Consider the following 20,908-nt stretch of genomic DNA (forward strand, 5'->3'; position numbering starts at 1 on the left):
TAAAGTGAACATGTGATTAAAACACCTTGTTGATTCCATAAAACCGTTCAGAAGCGGCCTTGACAAAGGGAAAGTGGGCCGAGCCCGAGTGCCCGTCCCGGCTGCTGCAAACCAGGGCGGCCGCCGTCCTGCCGGCCCGCGGGGCAGTGGCTGGCCGGAGGGTCCGGGCGGCGTCCGAAGGCCGCGCCCCGCTCCTCCCGGCCCCTCCTGCGGCCCGAGGGCTGGGGGCCGCGGGCGGCGGCGCTCAGGCGTTGGGGTTGTTCCGCATGAGCTCCACGTCGGCGTCCACCATCTCCCGCACCAGCTCCTGGGACCCGAGAGAAAGGGCGGTTGGGGCGAGTGGGGCTTCTGTCCCTCTCTGCTGGGGACACCGCCGCCCCCGTGGCGGCCTGCACCCTGCCGCCCGCACCCCCATCCCGGGCACCCCGTGCGCCCAGCTGCCGGCCAGGCCGGCACCCTCCCGCGGGGACGGGCTCGGACTAGCCGGGGCCCCACCGTGCAAAGGACACTTACATCAAAAGCGACCCGGGGCTTCCAGTTCAGCTTCTGTTTTGCTTTGGTGCAGTCTCCCTGCAGAAAGTCCTACAGGGCGGAGGGAGAGACGGGCGTGGTGGGTGGCGGTCTGCGCGAGGACCCCCGCCCGGCCCCGGCCCCCGGCCCTCGGGGCTCCCGCCGCCCTCCTCGGGGTCTCCGCCCCGCGCGCCGCCTTGGCTCTGGGGGCCGTAAATCTGGCGAAGTTTGGGGGTGTGCCGCGCGGCGGGCAGGAGGTGAGGGCCGCCCGCGCGTCCGCGGAGGCTCCGTGGCTCTAGCTTACATGCGTGAGGTTGACAGGCGCCCAGCACTGTTCGAATTACCACGTTTCCCGGGGAGAGGAGGGCGAGGCGAGGGGAGCGAGCGCCCTCCCGGCTGCTCTGGGCGCAGGGCCGCCCGCGCCCTCGGCGCCACCAGCCCGGTGCGGACGGGACGCGGCGGGGTCGCTCGGGCGGGCGCGCCCCTCTGCCGGCCGCGGTCACGCCGGCCGGGGTCCTCGCGGGGCTCCCGGCCTCCCCCCACGCGAGGCTGCGCCTCGCCCCGCCGCCCAGGGCACCCAGCGCACCCAGGGCACTTAAAGTGAAACCGAAGCTTCGGAGCTGCCCCGCGCCTGCCCCGCGCCCTGCGGCAGCGCCCCGCCGCCCGGCTGCGCTCCGCAGGGCCCCCTCCGCCGCCGACCGGGCGCAGCGTCGCCTCCCGCGCCGACCCAGTTAATGTTCAAGCCTCCAGCTCCGGCCGGAGGCTGGGCCGCCGTTTGCCGGCGCCCGAGCCCCTCGCCCTCGGACGGTCCGGTCCGCACACTGGACGGCGCGAGCCTCCGGGCGCCGGCGCTGCGCTCCCTCCGCCAGGGCCGGGCGGACCCCACACCTCGGGCCCGCAGTTTCCATGCGCGTGAAACCTCCCGTGGAGGGAAGCTCGCTGAAGAACAGCTACTCCTGCACCTCGGCCACCCACCAATCTCTCATTGCAGCTCCCCGAGGAAAACAGATGAGAATGTCCAAGGGAGGGAGGGAGGACAGGATGGGAAGGAAAGAAAAAGAAAAGTACTTGACCACCTTTGGGGTAAGAAACATTCAGCAAGTGGATTCGTCAGAAAGTACACAAGATACGAGTCCTCGAAACAGAAGACAGCGAAGGCCACGTGGAAACTGCTGAACTTGAAACCCGTCGAGCATCTCATTAAGACACCATTGCCAACACACAGTATTAAAGGACCTAAATCCAGTTATATCAAGCGAAAGTAACAGCTAATCAAGCTGCAACTGAAAGCCTTCCCCGCAGGGTTTCCGGGGAGCCCAGAGGAGGCAGCCAGGGGTGGGTCCTGGACTCGCGGGGAGGCCAGCAGGAGCTGGGCAGGCCCCTCTGCAGGGCGGGCGCCCCCAGCCCAGCTGCTTCTGAAGACCTGTACTGTTTGCTTGAAATTGTACCCTAACGGAGGAGATTCAACAACTCGTTCCCAACCATCCATCATTACTTTTTAGGGTTGAGTAAATCAAACTCCCAAGGCTTTCCATTTCACAATACACCGAAGTACTGATTTCCTCTCCAGAGTGTTCATAATAGTAAAACAAGTTATTTCTGCCGGCCCACAAGTCCATAGACAGATTCTTCAGGAAAAGTAGGATACAAAAATGAATAATTAGCAATTTAACACAGTGCTACACAGAACTGGAAATATAAGTGGAAAGGCAAATGAATTTATTTCTCTTTCCCTAAATAAACCTGTATATACTTCCACAATACTTCTATTTTACTGTAAGAGTCACACAAAGATATTCATTCCTGTTCCCCGGAGGGAGCTGTGAAATGTGGCGTCACAAGGCCACAGGGCCCTCGAACTCGACAGCAGCTACACAGGCCGGAGAACACGATGGTTGTTTAATCTCGCAGCACTTGCTGTAAATCAGCTCGCACTGCGTAGGACGCAGTCATGTCTGAACTCATAGTTAGCAAAACCCTAAACCGAGTGTGGCTTCAAGGGATCTCAGCAGGCTTGGGAAAGGGACCTTTGTATTGTAATTATGTTTCCTGTATTTTTCTACAAGTAGCTCATAATATAAAAACAACTAGGGAACTACAATTAAGGAAAAAAGAAAAATGGTTTTCAAAAGCTTAGGAACAGGCATTGCTACCACGCACTGTAAAGTATTCCATTGAAACCGGAGACGCACCCAGTTAAACTTCCCAATTTAGTTTTGAGCCCAACTCCTACATTCCAGGCTAGCAGCTTACTTTAACCTCCTGCCAAGGCTCTGTCTCCCTGAAATTTAATTAGACCAGAAGACCTTGTGGAGGGAAAGGACGAGGTTCCATCAAAACAAAGCAGCGGCGCTCTGAGCCAGATGCACCCGAGCGTCTGCAGCAGTCCCTGCGCTCGAGGCCCTCAGCTTAGGGGAAGACCGAGGACACATCCCAGCCTGGCTGCACGTCACTGCCCCAAGGACTCTCTCACTCCTTCCCATGGTGTCCTTCTGAGAACAGATACAGCAAATGCTTTTCTCTGCAAGGCTTGGGGCAGGGGGCAGGCCTGGCCCGGGAGTGCATGTGGCTCTGCGGTGACAGGGTGGGCGAGGAAACGCTTCTTTAGATACGTCTCCCACTGGCCTGAAGAGAAGTGAGATTTGGAAACTGTGTTCTTACAAGGACACCTGGAACCACTCTCCTTTTAGGACTGTGTGGAGCAATGGGGAGGGGAGAGGAGAGCAAGACCGAAATGTAGTTTCCTCTTAAATTTCACAAATCCCCACTAGGTGTGATGAGCTCCGAGGGCAGGAGAGAGGCGTGAGTGCATCTGGCCTGCCTGTTTCTCCTTTTTTAAAAGTTCAGTTCCTTTTTGTTTACAGGCTTAAAGCTATAGCCGGACAACGGAGGCCGGAGCTAAACCAGCGCGATGATTTTATGTGCAGTTTCCAAAACGGCCTTTGTGCACTGGGTGGTCCGGAGCCTTTCTGTAAAGAAGACAATAAAGCTGTGAGAAAAATTTAAAGCATTTCTATGTGAATATGACATTTCCTGAACTCTGGCTTCTGGTGTCTTCACTGCTCCCATTGCTGTTCCTTAGGTGAGCGATACAGTTTCAACATGTGATTTGTTATCGTCAAATTCAATTAGGGTCAGCTGAGCATTTTACAGCCGCCAGCAGCCTGAGCAAGAGAAAATGTGTGTGTCCAGATGCCTAGAGCCCCCTTGTTTTTCTCAGGGTCTCTGACTGCTGTTGGCTTGTTTGACCTCTAGGAGTTGTCCTCTAACTCCGTCCAGGCATAAGCCCTAGAGGCCAAGGCCAGTGGGCAGAGCTGCGGACAGCAGCCCGGCAGGAGGGAACATTTTGCTGCAGCAATTTTTCAGGCTTTCCTGGCTTATATTCCTGTTCTAGGGAACCGATAAAGGGCCAGACCAAATCCTGGAAAAGTCATTAAGCCCGTTTCTGAGCCCGCAGTAGTTAACATGAAGTCCAGAAGAGCAGAGAGCGTGCCGGTCACTGTCCTCCTGACTGTGGCTCCCTCTCTCCCCTCTCCCGGCACCTTTCACCTCCATCGAGATAACACAGCTTTAAATGAGCTGCTCAGCTTTCTTTTCTCCCCTAACCTGATTTTATGTTGATTATTTCACACATTTAACCCCTTTGATACCCACCCACTTCTCCTAAAACCAGCGTGGGGAATGTTATTAAGTAGATTGTATCACATATCTTTTCAAAGTCCATAGTCTCATCCTTTTCCTTTGCTGAGGCTGCACTGGGAGCATTTTAATGTTTATTTCAAATTATGTGTGGGAGACACGTCTCCTCAACAGGTCTGCCGGTAAGGTTTGCAAAGGCCATCTGTTTCGGTGGAGAAACACGTCAGAGTGTGAGCTCTTTTGGCAGGATGTTACATTTCTAATGTGCATATAGAGAGAAACTGACTCCCACCATGAAAAGGAGATGTATAGACAGGATGCTAATGAGGAAAATCGAGGCTGAGAAGAGCCTGGCAACCCTGCCAGGCATCTGAGCTATGAGCTGGAGCAGCACTCGGCAGTCACTTCCCTTCACTTTTCTTAAAAAAGCAAAACTGTGGAACAGCGCGGGCTCTGAGGGAATAAAAGACTGCAGTGAATGTGGCTCCTGACCTAACTTTATGCTAATGGAGAGCCAGCAGCAGAGATGTACTTCTCTTTAGGCAAAACTGCTACCCCACCAACGTCAATAAAGTGGAAAAGCTTCAGAGCACATCCCGCCCCACAGCCCCCACGCAGCTGAGAGCAAGAACCGGGCAATGAGTGTGGGGTTCCCCAAGAAAGCCTGCAACGCCGATGCTCATAAATATACCCTGTGACTGAAACCTTCCCAGAGGCAGCGAGTCCTGGAGCAGCGAGGGCGCGGTGGCCTTGGGAGGGCCGAGGAACATTTCCCTTCTCTGCCCTGTTCTGCTGCACACCAGCGGGCCTGGAGCCTAAGCCAGCACCTCCGTGAACACGAGGGGCGGGAAAGGCGAGGAGAAGGCAGCGGGCCTCCGGCTGCTCAGGAAGCGGACTCGTGGGGCTGACAGGTCGACGGGGCAGGAACAGCGCTGGGCCCAGCTTGGGGAAGTGGGGTCAGTCTGTGCGGCTCCCAGCACCCTGACTGCAGATCCAGTGGTGCCGGAGCCAAACGGGTGCACAGGCCCTGCCTCGTCCTGTGACCTGGCAGAGGCCGCTGGGAGAGGTGGGCACTGGGTGACACAGGTGTGCCGTGGATGGAAACCCTGGCCCAGGCTTTGCGCTGACACTGTCACCTCCCTGGTGGCCTCACACTGAGCCCCGCCCGTTAGGACTCAGGATGTGCTGTCCAGACCTCCCAGGTAGTGCCTGAGGGGTCTCTAGGATCCCATGACCCCTCGCTTGATCCCATTTTTCTTTGCTGGGAACCGCATATTTTCAATTGGTAGAATTTGTCATTTGGAATCAGTAGCTATTAAGAGCTGCCAAGCGAAAGGAAAGAAATCCATGCACAAGCAGCCGGACCCTGAAGGCGAGGCATACCTGGCACCGTGGAGCACTCTTTGGAAAGCAAAGGAGAACACTGTCTTCCCCGTTGGGCCACCTGGAAATACAGCCTAATGTGGTTTAAAGACAGGTCTTCACTCCGCAAGGGGAGAGCCCGGTGAGGCCCTTCCTGCGCAGCCACCACCTGCATTTTAAGGCGTGGTTAGCATGGAAAGGGGAACCAGTGAGGCAAGAAGGGCTCTGCAGGGCACACAGGCAACGCAGCTGTTCGGGGGAATACAGGACGCACATTAACTTCCTCTTAAATAGTTTTAGAGCTCTGGCTGGTTTGCTCGGTGATTAGAGCGATGGCCGGAGGACCAAAGGGTCCCGGGTTCGATTCCGACCAGGGGCACATACCTCCGTGGCAGGCCTGATCCAGTGGGGTGCGTGCAGGAGGCAGCCAACCAATGTGTCATTGATGTTTCTCTCTCTCTCCCTCTCTCTTTCATTCTCTCTGAAAAGCAACAGAAAAAATATCCTCAGATGGGGATTTAAAAAGAAAGCTTTAGGATATTTGGGAGAAAGTCGGGCAGACATGCTTGAGACGAGCAGAGATGAGGGCAGTGGCCCATTCTCTGCTGTGGACACACATTCTGCACACGATTTCTGCCACCCTGAAGCCCAGCGTCTCCAGGTTAGGGTTAGGGTTAGGGTTGGGGCAGAGGGCAGGGCGCCCCACAGCGAGGTCCCAGCAACATTGCCGCCAGGGGTACCGTCCAGCCAAGGGCACCGTCTGGCCAGGGGCACTGTCAACCAGGCTCCGGTCTGATTGGGCCGAGCAGAGAGAAGCATCTCTCAGAAGCTGTACCTAGTAGCTCTTGGGCAGCTGTCTACTCATAGGTGGGTGTTTAATAGGTTGCTTAATAAAATAAGCAAATGAGAATTGGGGGATGTAGCCTTGCGTCACACACATTTACGAGGTGCTCGATCTTTCTGTACCTGCTTTACCTCCATAATTACACCTGTAGAGTTGATTTTCTTGGTTAGCTTTATTTTTTGGTCCCTGGTGCTCGCAGGAGCAGCAGCCTGGGGAAGGCTGGATTAGGCCTGTACCGGGGCCCTCTTGCTCCTGTTTCCCCCTGACCATCACAGCGCTGACTCACAGTCGAGGTGCAGGGCCAGCTAATGAGGGGAGATAAGATTGCCAGTGACCTCAGCGTTCCCGGCTTCAAAGCCAGCACCCTCTCTGTCGGAAATTACTGGTTACGTTAATGACTAGATCGGGTAAAGCTCTGCCTGTGCTGGTAGGAGGTGGCACAAGCCCGAGGAAAGGAGATAACGCACCTTTAAGTGGACTGATTAAGAGCGTTGTGACCTAATTGGCAAGTGGCATCTGGAGCAGGAGACACAGGTTGCTCCTCTTTTGCCACTTGTTGCTTTTTATCCTCAAAGCACTTCACATGCATCAGCTAATTAACCTCTCATCACACTCATGATGCACCTCAGGGTGTCGTGTGTCCAGTTCAGGTGGCCCTCTGGGGTGAAAGCACTGTTCCAAGTACCTGTGGGGTGACAGCCCAGCTCTGCTGCTGGCTTGCCGTCAGCCTGCGCACAGAGGGGAAGCCAGCTTGGCCACAGGCGACCCGAATCCTGCGAGGTGAAGGCGATTTGCCGAAGCTCATCCCGTCCAGTTGGTAGGAAGCCTACCTGCCTTTTACAAAAGGTCCCCACTCCCTTCGGACATCAGTTCTAAAGAATTCTGTAAACGATGTGAACGCCTTCATGATAGAGGTGGGATATTTTTTCCTTTGGGATATTTCTCAACTTATATACATTAGGTCACTCAAATTCAAGAAACCTCATTCCAGAATCCTCCCTCCCATCCAGCCATCCACCCCTCTCCCCAAGCAGAACAGAAGTGACGCGACGGTCACTCCAGCGCTCCTCCCCTCAGTGCCTTCTTTCGCTCTAGGACTAACCGGGCAACGTTCCACATCCCAACTCCTGGTTTTCGGTTGTTTCTCTGGGGGCTTTCACATTTGAGGGAAGATTAAGACAACTACTATGATAGCTGTTAGGATGGTTTCTGAGAGGCAAGGAGAGAAGGTGACACTGAGGCGAACCTCCAGGTTTCTATGATCTCGTCTATGCCTTTACTTGGCTTCCCACTGGGAGGGTTCATAGAGAGCTTTCCCAGCTGTCTGTGCTGCACGTCTACCTGGTCTCCTTTCTCTTCTATCTCTGTGAGAGAAACATAGTCCTACACCTGAACGCATCTACAGAGATATTTAAACTAAAGAACTCAATTCATGTCATGAGGGAGGGTTTGGACTGAGCAGGACTCTGCTTCTTGGTGCAGCGCCCACAATGCGCAGCAGGACAAACCCTCCCAGAGGCACTGAAGCCATACCCTCTACGGTGCGTTAACCCCGGTGGCGCTCAGATCTCGGCGCAGTGACGACATCCACGGGCAGAAACGCCCACATAGTCCAACGCTGAATGAAAGGGATGGGCAGGGACGAGCAGACATTGCAGAAGGCAATCCAGCTGGTGGTGAAAGGAAGTAGGTCGGGAGTAGGACTGGCAGGGAAGGCACACAAAGGAGCGCTGGGCGATGTTTAATGCCGATCGGGTGCAGGGTTCAGGAGTGTGTGTATCTGTCAAAGCAGATCAAACTACATACTTAAGATTTATGCATTTTACTCCATAAATTATATCTCTAACAAAAGATGAGTCCACACCAACAACACAGAGACATCACTGGAGAGACCTGGCTTCATGTCGTGGATCCACCACGTTAGCTGTGTGACCTTGGGGGGCACGTTTCTTAAAGTTCCTGAGCCTCAGGGTTTAAATCTGTGAAATAGGGGAAAACACAGCCTATCTTGCAGGATGCTGTGAGAATTCGAGGTTATACATAGAAAGTAGCTAGCAGCAGTTCAAATTTGTTGCATTCAGGTTTTCTGTTCAAGCTAGCTATTGTTGTTTTTATCACTACATTGTATGAAAAGCTATTATTTTAATTACTTGTAGTAACATTATGGATGAAAATGTAATATTTTAAAGTGGGTTGTCTTACAGTTTTTCTTTCCTACTTCTGTTACTTTTATTCTGCACTGCAAACCAATTTTATTTTTAGGATCATTGTAACCAGAGTATACAGGATCTTGTATTCTGCTTTCCCTCAATTATTGTAATCACTGTACATCCTCTTTATTGTTTGTTGCCAAACATTTATGTTGCAGTAGGGAGAGATAGCAAGACCCAGGAAACAGGAATGAGACCATTTCAGCGATGGGGGCGCCAGGCAGAAGACTGAAGAGGAGGAGAGCTGATGAAGAGCGGAGGGCTGGTGGGGAAGGCCTTCTGGAAGATGTAATGTTTGATCAGAGATTTGAATGACAAGGAAGAAATAGTCCCATGAAGACCTGGGGTAGGAGGGTCATTAGTGCAAAGGACTTAGGGAGCCATGCACCCATCTGAGGAGCAGAGAGACGGCCTCTGAGTCTGGACAGAGTGATCGAGGGGGATCAAAGCCCGAGACAGGGTTGGAGAGGCACAGTGGTCAGTCGGATTGCATGTGGCCTCCTGAGTAATCCCTGTCCCAGGGCCCAGGCCTTTGTCAGCAAAGCCATGTTGTCATAAGACTTTACTTCTAGTCACCGGTTGTCCCTTAGAGCACTTGGGGCTGGTGGGCATAGTTATAAATCTAGCTAACTCCACTTGATGAAGCTCAGAAGTTTGATTTTCTGACATTAATGTAGTTTTTGAAAGGACTGACTTCTAGCTGTGCTTTAAAAAGGTGGACAGGTTAGTTTTGCTCACCATGCCCTACCTCTAATGCACACCCCTCTCCCTCCTGAAAAGCCTGCCACTCTTTGGTGGCTTCAGGCCACCCAACCTAGGAACATGTTACTCTTGAAGGGCTTAGGCCTGGACACAGGGCCCAGGTCAGAGGCCAAAGTTGGGGCCTGTGCCGCTGCTCTGGCCCCTCTGGGTGGGAGGTGGACAGGCAGCTCCTTTTCTCAAATGGGGACACAGCCAGCCTCCTGAGGGCCCCTGAGACGGTGTCCCACCCTGCACCCCTCCTGCACAGCAGAGTCCTGGCTGGAGTAAAACTAACCACAAACTTGCCTTGCTGACTAAGGAGCCCTCTCCTCTCCATTTGCTTTCCAAAGAATGGGACGCAGCACTGATGCTTGCCTGGGTGTTTAAAAAGTTTTTACCAAATCCTGTGTGTGTGTGTGTGTGTGTGTGTGTGTGTGTGTGTGTGTGTGTGATCTACTCATCTACAGAGAAAGATCTCCTTTACCCCCGCATCTATAGGGCCTGGAGGCGACCTGGTGCTGAGCCACACCAGGGCTCTGAGGGCTGCAGGCGTGCTCGCTGGCCACTTCTGACCTTGCTCTTGTCCTGTGCTGGGTGTGGGACGGGTGTGCGGAGAGGAGACCAGGTGAGACAATGGCCACAGAGCTGCTGGGGACAGTGGCAGCCAGGGCTGGAGGGCAGTGGTGAGAATGGGAAGAAGGAGAGAAATGGACAAACCCAGGACCTCGCTGGAGGCCCAGCAGAAAGAGGACTTGCTGGCAGCTTCGACATGGGTGAGGGAGAGAGAATTCCCAGAGAGCTCGTCAGAGCTGGGCTTGAATGAGAGCCTTCTTATTGTTTTCAAACACTCTGTATGAATTCACACGGCCACCAGCAAAGTATGAGTAGAACATTCTATCACAGCCCACCGGCGTGAGACACGATCTCCTTTCCAAGGAGACCTCTCACTTTCATGATTATGAAACAGACTCTTTGAAAGGATTCCTTTGCCACGCTACCTATGATCTCTCCTGCCGTTCCACGGGGCACGCTTTCTGGCTCTGAATCTTGACTTGGCCGAAGTTTCTTAGATGAGGAAGTCTGATAACTCAGAGAAAGCCACCCAGTGTCCAGACCCCAGCTGTGTTCACATGAAAGGCAGGTGCGTGATGGGAATGTGTGGGAAAGGCAAGGGTGTGAGGGGCAGGGGTGTGAGAGGAGGGGGTGTGAGGGGCAGGGGTGTGAGAGGAGGGGGTGTGAGGGGCAGGGGTGTGAGAGGAGGGGGTGTGAGGGGCAGGTGTGTGAGAGGAGGGGGTGTGAGGGGCAGGTGTGTGAGAGGAGGGGGTGTGAGGGGCAGGGGTGTGAGAGGAGGGGGTGTGAGGGGCAGGTGTGTGAGAGGAGGGGGTGTGAGGGGCAGGTGTGTGAGAGGAGGGGGTGTGAGGGGCAGGGGTGTGAGAGGAGGGGGTGTGAGGGGCAGGTGTGTGAGAGGAGGGGGTGTGAGGGGCAGGTGTGTGAGAGGAGGGGGTGTGAGGGGCAGGGGTGTGAGAGGAGGGGGTGTGAGGGGCAGGGGTGTGAGAGGAGGGGGTGTGAGGGGCAGGTGTGTGAGGGGCAGGTGTGTGAGAGGAGGGGGTGTGAGGGGCAGGTGTGTGAGAGGAGGGGGTGTGAGGGGCAGGTGTGTGAGAGGAGGGGGTGTGAGGGGCAGGTGTGTGAGAGGAGGGGGTGTGAGGGGCAGGTGTGTGAGAGGAGGGGGTGTGAGGGGCAGGTGTGTGAGGGGCAGGTGTGTGAGAGGAGGGGGTGTGAGGGGCAGGTGTGTGAGAGGAGGGGGTGTGAGGGGCAGGGGTGTGAGAGGAGGGGGTGTGAGGGGCAGGGGTGTGAGGGGCAGGTGTGTGAGAGGAGGGGGTGTGAGGGGCAGGTGTGTGAGGGGCAGGTGTGTGAGAGGAGGGGGTGTGAGGGGCAGGGGTGTGAGGGGCAGGTGTGTGAGGGGCAGGTGTGTGAGAGGAGGGGGTGTGAGGGGCAGGGGTGTGAGGGGCAGGTGTGTGAGAGGAGGGGGTGTGAGGGGCAGGGGTGTGAGGGGCAGGGGTGTGAGGGGAGGGGGTGTGAGGGGAGGGGGTGTGAGGGGCAGGTGTGTGAGGGGCAGGTGTGTGAGAGGAGGGGGTGTGAGGGGCAGGTGTGTGAGGGGCAGGTGTGTGAGAGGAGGGGGTGTGAGGGGCAGGTGTGTGAGAGGAGGGGGTGTGAGGGGAGGGGGTGTGAGGGGCAGGTGCATGAAGGGAAGGTGCGGGAAGAGAAGGTTTGGGAAAGGCAGGTGTGGGAAAGGCAGTCACCTGTTCCCTGACCCTTGCCAGAGGGACAGCCTCAGCCGTGCCTTAGGACAAGGCAGGAAAGGGTTAAGTCACACTGTGTCCACTGTGCCCGGCAGACGTCCTGCTTTTAATCTGTGGCTGCTGCGGGAGGACGTCCGAGGGGCGGCCTTGCACATGACATCATAAAGGCCTGATTTATCACCGGCCACCAAACATCTAGAAAATCATAACATCCTTTCAGGAAAGCGCAGTGGAAAGCAATCAGGCTGGCTTTGATGAGAGCTCGGTGGGGACTCCCAAGTGTGACCCTGTGCACATAACCCTGGCAGGTACCCAGCTTGCTCTCGGGGTGGCCGGCGCAGGCCCAGAACCCGAGCTCCACAATGAAGCGCGCCTCACGTCCACTGATAAAGCAGGAGCCCAGCTCACATGTTCTGGCCTGCCAAAAATGCCACTCGGTGCACATGAGGATGCTTCGGAAGTGACCATTCTGTCCAGATGTGAGAAATCACTGGTGGTGGAAACATACAAATCACGCTCTTGTTAGTGGTCCACTCGTCCCCCAGCAATGCCAGGTGGCCCCTCCTGCACAGCGCCCACTGTCCTGCCCTCCCCGGCCGCTCCTGGGACTATTTAGGACACTGCTCTGGGTTTAGGACTCTGCTCTGCAGTTAGAGCTCTTTCCCAGGTGTGTTTCCAGAGTAGTAGCTGCTGCGGAGTCACTCTTAATAATGAAGGGGCTGAGAGTGACAGCAAAGAGCCGCTCCAAAGAGTCAGAGGAAACGGGTGAATCCCCCTCGCCCCGCCGCAGGGATCCGCCGGGGATGTCTGCTGCATCTGCATTGTTTCTCTTGCTCAGTAATGTGACAAAACCACCGGGCAGGAACCTCGTCTCCTTGGTGTGGCATGTGCTCTGTGACTAAACACAGGAAAGGGGGACAAAGGGAGACTGCAGCCTTGGATGGTCCTAGAATTCTGGCCGTATCAATCCTACAAAGGCCTGTTAGCACAGAAAGGAGGCCAATCTTTGCAAAGTGAAGGCAGCGGTGATGTGCTAAGATCCTCGAGTTTGGGAAGAGCGGTGGTGAAAGAGCCAGGAGACAGGGGTCTGGATGGGCAGGCGGCTCTGCTGCTGCACCTCAGGGCTCTGGACAGAGACTGCCCATAGGATCCGGACTCAAGTGAGGAGACACAGCTCCCGAAGGCTCCTGGAAGGCAGGGCTCCGTGAGGCCACCCAGGAGGGAAGAGCCTCCAGGCTGGAGGAGCTCGGAGCCGGGGCCCTGACACTATCAACCTCAGGGAGCGGCCACCCACTGCCACCTAAAGCAGCCCTGACCGCACCACTGTCACATCCCCCCAAGTCTGATTTCTTAACTGAAAAAGCTCCCACGTCTGATCTCCCCGTGTTCCCTCCAGGGGACGGGAGTGAGAGAAGAGAGCAGAGGCAGGCCTGGCCCCGCTGTGGCCCTGCCACAGGGGCTCTGCTGCTCCCCTCGTCTCTGTGCGGCAGGGAAAGGCTGGACTAGGGGGATTTCAGGCTGTTCTCCAGCCTGTTGCGGGGGCCGCGCCTGCACCGACGCCCGTGGATCCCATGCTGCATTTCCTGCCTGCTGGCCCCTCGCAGCATCACAGCAGCCGTGGCCGCGGAAGCAGTGACATCCCAGCTCTGCTCCAGCCGGGCCTCGGGCTGGCTTAGCTTCAGCACTGAACTTGGGGCTTTGCTCCTGAGACAGGCTTGTCCTGGGGTGAGCTGGGTGACCCACCCTGGGAGTATGGGAGCCCTCTCCTGGTCCTGATCCAGGGCACTCGTGCCACTGTGGCTCCATGCAGAGGGCATCAGTCAGGAGGTGGGTCCTGAGGACGGAGCCTGACTTAGCGATGGGCGGCCTGCCCGGAGGGAAGCAGGGCCTCTAACTCCCCATGGACTGACCTGGACACTTGGCAGCTGTGACGTACCCCAGGAGACCGTGTGTTTCAGGAACCTGTGGTGGGAGGTGGGTAACTGTGGTACCTTACTTTTCTGGGCCACATGTCACTGAGGCACTCGCATGATAAATAAATAATGGTGACAGTGCGCAAACAAATTTCCCCTGATGTAAACCACATCTAATGGCCAGAGCCTGTCGGAGACTGCGGCAGGGCCAGCGAGCCTCTCCTCCGGTCTCTTCAGCGAGCCACCTGCACTCCTTACCCCCGGCCACTCATTCAGGACTCGAGTGACAGGGCGCCTGGCTGCTGTCCACTCCAGCGGTCAGGAAAGCCTGGGTAAGGAACGGCGATCCCTGAGAGCTGCAACAGCACCTTTTCATCGGGCCGCTTCTTGGTGCTGCACCCTAAACACTGCACACACCCCATACTGTCCAGCTGCTAACACCCCACATGGCGCATGAGGCAGGGAGGCCCGGTAACGTAAGGGCTGCCCAGTGTCCCCCCCGGTGAGGTGAATGCTGGACTCTAAGACTGGGTAAGAGCTCCCTTGGGGTCTGCTCTCTTTCGTAAGTGGTGACAGGAGACAAGAGCAGCACTAGGCCAGCCACGCGCTCGTACCAAGTAGCTGCTCAGGATGCAGACGAACATCAACCTAGAGAAGAGGAGCCGGCCACAGACACCACCGGAGGGAATGTGCTTCCGCCCTAGAGAGGCCCAGAAACGTGGAGCTGAGGGTGGGTTGGCACGTGCAGATTCCGGGTTCCAGCAGATACAGGAGTAGAGACCTGAGAGTCAGAGTAGAGGGGGCCTGTTGAGAGAGACCAGGCTGACGGAGCTCAGGGCTCCTTACGTCAGGGCAGCACGCTGGGACAAGGTCTGACGCAGACATGGATTTTAAAGCAAAAATGATTTCCTTGCTTTTCCAGCTAGAGCTGAAAAAGGTTTTATAAAGGGAACCTTGGCTGGGTATAAAATATCTCATTTTAGTTAATATGATTACTGTAAGTTTTCTCAAAAACGACTATCCCTTCAAGTGCCATCAGGAATGGTCGTGATGACTGACGCCTTTGTATTTATGAGCAGCTGAGACACAGACCAGGCCAGGGCTACCTGCCCGGGGAAAGATTCTGCCTTCTCTGCGCCCTCGATACCATGAGGCCGTGAGGCACCATGTGAACATCCCTGGCAGATCTGGGCTTCAGGCAATCCTTCCAGGAACCACCTCTTCTAGGATGGCAGGGACCACCAAGAGACTCCTGATGTGCAAGTTTTATGAGTTTGGGAAACTTCCAAAGGACCTTTGCTCAGAAAATCTTTTTCTATGAAAAGACTTCAACTCACAGAGTTCAAAAGAGCTGCCTGCTCTAACTTACGCGGCTGCCACGACCCTCACTAATGGGAAGCAGGAAGACCCGCTCCTTAGGGGCCCGGCCTTCAGGCCCAGGGCCGCAGCGCGATGGGGACCACTGTGGGCCTGGATGAGGGAGCCAGTCTGGGAGCACCGGCATCTAAATACGGTACCCAAAGCTACTCCCTTCTCGAGTTTGACAGTGAGGGTGCAGAGGGGTGCCCTGAATGACGCTGTGAAGAACAGCAGTGACAGTAAGTTACCGAAAGGCAGCAGCAGGCAGCACCGGCTGTTCAAACAGGACCCACCAACCGACTTTCTCGTGCAGTCCGGGCCACACTCAGTCACCATGCTCTCACCAGCCAGTGTCACCTGGGCCTCGGGGAGCTCAGTGTCCCACGCTGGAGACCAACAAGCCAATGGCAACACGTGGCGTGCGTCTCAGCGCAGGGTGGCGGAGAGCAGGCGCACAGAGAGGGTCAGAATGGGTGCAGGGAGAGGGAGAGGGCAGAGGCCGGAAGGGACAGGAGGGAGAGGGACGGGCTTGGCGCTGGCCTTCAAAGAGCCCCGAGCCCAGCATGCCATTGAAGTGCTGGCACAAACAGTAACGGGAGGACTTGTCTAGCCCCCCACCAGGAAAGTGCTAGGACTAGGGCACCCTCCCAGCAGGACAGAGGAGGGGACGGCGGCCCAGCAGGCCAAGGCCTTGAACACCCTTCCAGAGCAGACGCTCGCTCCGGGTGGTGAAACGTGAGTGGGAGGCAGGAAGGCAAAGTGAACAGTACAAAGAGATCTTCCAGCATCGCGGTCTGGGGGGCTGGGGCAGGCGGAGTGAAAGTCTCCAGCTTGGTGGGCGCGGACCCCGGCACCCCACAGCCAGCACTGGTTTATCTTGAGGTTAGAGGGAACCCAGCCGAGTCCCCTCCACCACTTGCAGCTGGGTTCATCTCATCTATAAGCTCGTTACATCTCGCCTGCTGACAGCACAGACTAGCAACAATGTAAGTGTTGTGCCCTAAGCACTCCCTCTTGCTAATATGTGCTGAGTGGCGGTGGCCTAGCGTCTGATGCGCCCGCCCCGCCACGGCCTGGCGGCTCGAGCAGGATCCCTGGGATGGACGCCCAGGCCTCGTGCCCGTCCTCCCGAACCTCCGGCGAGGCAGTGGGCAGTCTCAGCGCGCCGCTGGCCCCCGCAGCCTGGAATATTCCTGCTTCTCCTCATTTACTTAAACCACACCCCGCACAAGCACATGGAGCTTGGGTCAGAGACACTGAGGCTGAAATTCTAGATTCACCATTTGCTAGATGAGTGTGTTTCCTTGTTTGTGCCACAGCCTGGAGCTGTGATAAGTACATGGTGTGTGGATGCTGGTCACGAAGTCCTCCATACATGCTCACTGTCCCCCCTCACGTCCCTCCTCAAGTCGCAATCCTCTCCCTGCGCCCTGCACTCATTCCAGCCTTCTTCTCGGCTATCCCTACTCTCCCTCCGAACCCCCACAGCGGGGCATGCCCGCCAGCACAGACGCCAACGAGACAAACGGAGACAGCTCATGTCCCACTCCGGGTGCCGGCAGGAGGAAAATGTAACCGAGTAACGGGGTCAAGAATGTGGATGAGGTGATGGTTAAGCAGCCATGACTGACGAGGAGCCAGCTGTGGGCACCCAGGGGACGCCTTCCAGGTGGGGAGCAGCTGGGCTGGGCGGGAGCTGGCAGAGGGCTGGCTGGTCAGAAACCCCCAAAATTTCAGAGTCGTCCCCGAGGATGGGCCAGGGAAGCTGCTACAGGTGGCAGTGAATTTAAGATGTACTGATTTATAGCTTCGCCAAGAAAGATCCCTGGAGACCTTCCTTCCTCCGGGTATTCATCAGGCCCTCTGCCCGCAGGTGTCCTTGGGGCGCCCTTGGGGACCTGTTGGCCATCCAGGGGCTGGTGATTGGACTGGACTGATTTCAGGATACCTTGGGAAAGGGTTGGAGCCAGAGCAGCACAGACCTGCTGCTAATAGTTCCAGAGCCAGGGGCCTAGAGGAAGCCTTGGCCCTCCCTTGGATCCCCTCCCCCACTGCTCAGCCCCCACCCAGAGTTCTGGAGGAGGGAGTGGGATCTGACATATTAAGTTCACCAGGGATAACAAGTCACTGTCACCTGTGAGCAGAGGTAAATGGAGGGGAAAGCGCTCTGCCCACCGAGGGCGCATGGAGCGCTGCGGGAGGCTCTGCTGAGTCCGGGACAAAGGCTTTCAGGAGAAAAGACCTACTTTCCTCCTGCCCGAGGACGTCGCTGCCTCAGCTGACTGACGTGGCCTGCCTGACCCCGGCCTGTGGCGGAACCGAAGGGCCACTCTGCTCTTTGCCAGGTGACTGGGCCCTCCTTACACCGCCTCTGTGCAGGGTCCCCAGCATCCCGGCCATGAGTAAGGTCCAGAGGACCCCAGCTCACGCCCCAGCAACACACTGCACAGCTCCTCTCTCTTCTCCCACCTGCTGCTCTTTCCTGAGGCTAAGGCCAATCAAGCCTTGTCCTCTGAGCTGGAGGACCGGGCTTCATGGTGACCAGTCCTGAGTTATAAAGTGTGTTCTTCACCCTGTGAACAGAAGTGCAACGTGACGTGATACCCCTCCATCACAACACGCACAGCATCCCCGTGGGAGACAGAGGAGCTGGGACGGCAGGCCTGCCCTGGAGCCCACCAGGGAGGCGGGGCCAGCAGTGCTCAGGGAGGGTGCAGCCCCTACCTTCAGTTCCCACCCTCCCTCACTCGCTCTTCCTTGGCATCCTGCCTTTAATCCTTTCCTGCTTTCAGAGAGCTCCACCCTCGCCCTTGTCCCAGGTTGCAGGTCCGCAGGGTCCTGCTTGCTTGGCAGGTGCGGCCCAGCGCGACAGGCAGCTCAGGCCTCCCCTCAGGAAGCTCCTCATAGAGCCCTGCCTTTCTCTGCCAGTGTCCTCTTAATGTCCCTTCTAGCCCTTTCAGTCTGCAATCACACTGCCAATAGTGTGCTGTTCTCTTGTCCGCCTCCTAGGACATAAGCTCCTGGGGACCAGCATCACCTGCCTCAGGACCTAGCACTGCCTGGAACACAGCAGGCACCAACAAGTCTTTGTTGAATGGATAAAAGAATGCCTAAAACGGAAGTAAAAACGTTCCCCATGCCCCACTAAATACACCTGTTTCCATGATCCCCCCCACACTCCATCTTAGCATGGTCAACATTTGCTCCTTCTATATTTTGCCTATATCATTCATTCCCAAATCTTTTCCAGAACCTTCTGCTCCCAGCTCTTCCTTTCCTGGCCTTCGGCTCGCATGTACTTGGGCAACGATGGTACCCCTTTCTGCACAAGCCACCCCTCCCCTGCTCCACAGCCCCTCCTCTTTTGGGATGCTGCTCACTCGTCCTGGAGCTCCGTGTGATACTCCCCCAGTCAGAAGTCTCTGTTACTTGTCAAATAAACCCAAACTCTCACTCACACTGCCAACATCTTTGATAGTTTGATCCCCACCTACTTCTCCAGGTTTATTTCCCATCCTTTCCAGCCACATCTGCATCCAGGGCAAGCTGGAAGCAGGCAGGTGCCACAGATCCCCCCAAATCTAGAGGAGACTCAATGAAGAGGCATAATTGGATGCCTAACAGTCCAGGTGACAGGCGCTGGACACACACAGCTAAATGTCATGGGTCTGGAGTGGGGAGGTCGATTCACAAGCCAGGGCTGGGAGAGCTTGTCAGCAGTCTCATAAGCAGACCACCTGCTGGCTCCCTTGGGGGGTGGCAGGCCTTTTCCCCTGGGCTGGCTGGGCAGAGGCGATTCGAGCAGGAAAGGGCTGAACTGCTTTGCATAAAGGTGACAAGACCTGGTAGGGGACCTGGGCAGGTACCAGAGGGAGAGAAGCCTGACCCCTCCCAAGGAGACCAGGGCTCTACTGGGGATGAGAACCAGGGCCTATGTAACTGGGGATTTTAAATGGCTTTATTCACTAAGATATAACCTCCCTAGCAAATCCTTATAGTCACAGTTGATCTTATTTGTTAGGCGATACGATACGGGAGGGGGAAGAAGACCCCGAGCCAGGATGGAGAGTCAGCAGGAGCTAGGAACCCCGGGAAGCAGGTGATTTTCAGGGATCCTGGGCATGCGAGCCAATCACCGTGACCAGTGTGACAAGAACACTGACAGGCATCGTTAGTGGCGACGGGGGAGGGTGAAGGGAGAGAGGCAGGCATGGCGCTCTGCACAGGAGAGGGTGCCGCCAGCAGGAAGTAAAGCCCCCCTTCTTGTAACACCTTCTCTGCACCTGCCCTGCCAGCACTGGACCCACCCCCTTGAGACCAGCTGAGAAGCGGTGTCCTCCAGGACACGCGGACCGAGCGACCTGGTCGTCTGTGAACTCGGGCAGCTCTGCTCCTCGTCCCCGGGGCTCCGAGCCCTGCAGGCTGGATGCACAGGGGTCCCGCCTTCCCGGGGAGAGGAACTCACTCATGGCCCACCCCTACGGCGACTGCTGAAGCGGCATTTACTGAGAGGAACCCGTCCCTCGGTTCAGACCCCTTTCCTGATGCGACGAGAACCGGCCTGGAGTTCCGCGGCCTGGACGGCGGTTCACCGTAACCTCTCCTGGCAGCACGTCCCACTGCTGCTCTGTGGAGGCACAGGACGCGGAGCACGGTTATCCGTGTGCAAGAGGACCAGAGGGAGGGCTTCTGGACGGATCTCCCTGCTCTAACGTGCCCGCACGCTTTAGGATCACCCGGATCCGATCCGGAAAACCCTCCTCTGCCTTGTCCCGTCCTGCGGCCACGTGAGAGCGGCTCCGAGCGGCGCTCGGCGGCGCAGGAGGCTCTAGGGTCATTTTCCAAGACCAGGGAGGCGGCTCCTGGCCCGGCGTCATCTCGTAACTAGCAACACAGTGCTGCAGGGTTTACGGGAGAAAACACAGAATAAGAATCAGGTCTGCTGAGCCCTGACTCCTCACTGCTCTAATAAGAAGTTGTTTTGAACACATGTTAAGAATATACGAGGACATTTTCCTTCACACAGGGAAAGTATGCTGTTGCCTCCCGGATAAAAATGCAAAGTCATCTAGCACTGAGGGGTTTCAGATCTGTTAGCTTTGTAACACTGTAACTCACAGGTAGTCCAGCTAATTACTACCCCCAAATAACAAAACACTGTGACTATTAACAATTTTAAACAAAGCATTTTTGCAAAAGAGCTGCCTTTTATTGGTCTAAGTATGAAAATAGTGGCGATGTGGCCTGCTGCCTACAGTTGAATTTTTCTGCTGGCTGCAGCAGAGACCTTCCTGACAGAGGACCTACCACCTTCACAGTCTTCTCAGAGCTCTTCTTTGAATTCACATTGCTTTGAATTTCCAGATGTACATGATGGCTGTAAGGGCAGCACTATACAGAATCAGAAATAAAAAGAACACGAGCTTAATTTACAGCAACCTCATAAAATACACCGGTGTAATTACAATTCTTATTTTTTTAGGTGTTAATTTGTGATACTGCCTACACGATGCTGTTCACACTCAAAGTTTCAGGTTGTACTGAAATCACTGGGGTGGGGCCCACGGACCCTTTCCTGCCACAGGACCCCGTTTTAGAATAACACTGCGCTGCACCCTCAGGAAACAGGCCTGGGGACAGGAAGCAACCAGGCGGTCGCTCTGTGGGCCTTTATCATCTTGCTGTGACCCCTCAACCCAGGGCTCAAGGACGCGTCACCCACTCTCCTTAGCAAATGGAAACTCTGCCTCAGGTCAGTCTGGGAGGTCAGAGTATCTGATCACTCCCAGTCTGTAAGTTACACATGCTCATGTCAGTGACATTACAAATGTCTGTAGCCCTTGTACACCTAGCCTTCCTCAGAGCACGTTTAGTAATACATTTAAATTTTCCTGATAATATACCCACGAACTAAGATCCCAAGGAACTGAAATCCTCCATGATTGCACCTTGTCACATGAAGTGCATTGCTCAAGAGACGAGGGTAGCAAGCCAGATGTTCTGGCCTGACTGCCACACCTTCTCCAGGTG

At 55.9% G+C, this 20,908-nt stretch overlaps 1 protein-coding gene across 1 annotated transcript in view; it reads right to left on the reverse strand.

The window, feature by feature from the left end:
* Window positions 1-211: 211 nt before the first annotated feature.
* GMDS (GDP-mannose 4,6-dehydratase) overlaps window positions 212-20,908 on the reverse strand; it is a 570,121-nt gene continuing 549,424 nt past the window's right edge. Inside the window, exons 10-11 of the mRNA XM_087820697.1 lie at window positions 514-582; window positions 212-307 (exon numbers count right to left, since the gene is read on the reverse strand). Coding sequence (XP_087676823.1) covers window positions 245-307; window positions 514-582 — 132 coding nt within the window. The 3' untranslated portion in view covers window positions 212-244. The remainder of the gene's footprint in view (window positions 308-513; window positions 583-20,908) is intronic.

This window comes from Miniopterus natalensis, chromosome 9 (genome assembly GCF_054644295.1).
Source record: "Miniopterus natalensis isolate mMinNat1 chromosome 9, mMinNat1.hap1, whole genome shotgun sequence".
In the NCBI taxonomy this organism is placed as follows: Eukaryota; Metazoa; Chordata; class Mammalia; order Chiroptera; family Miniopteridae; genus Miniopterus; species Miniopterus natalensis.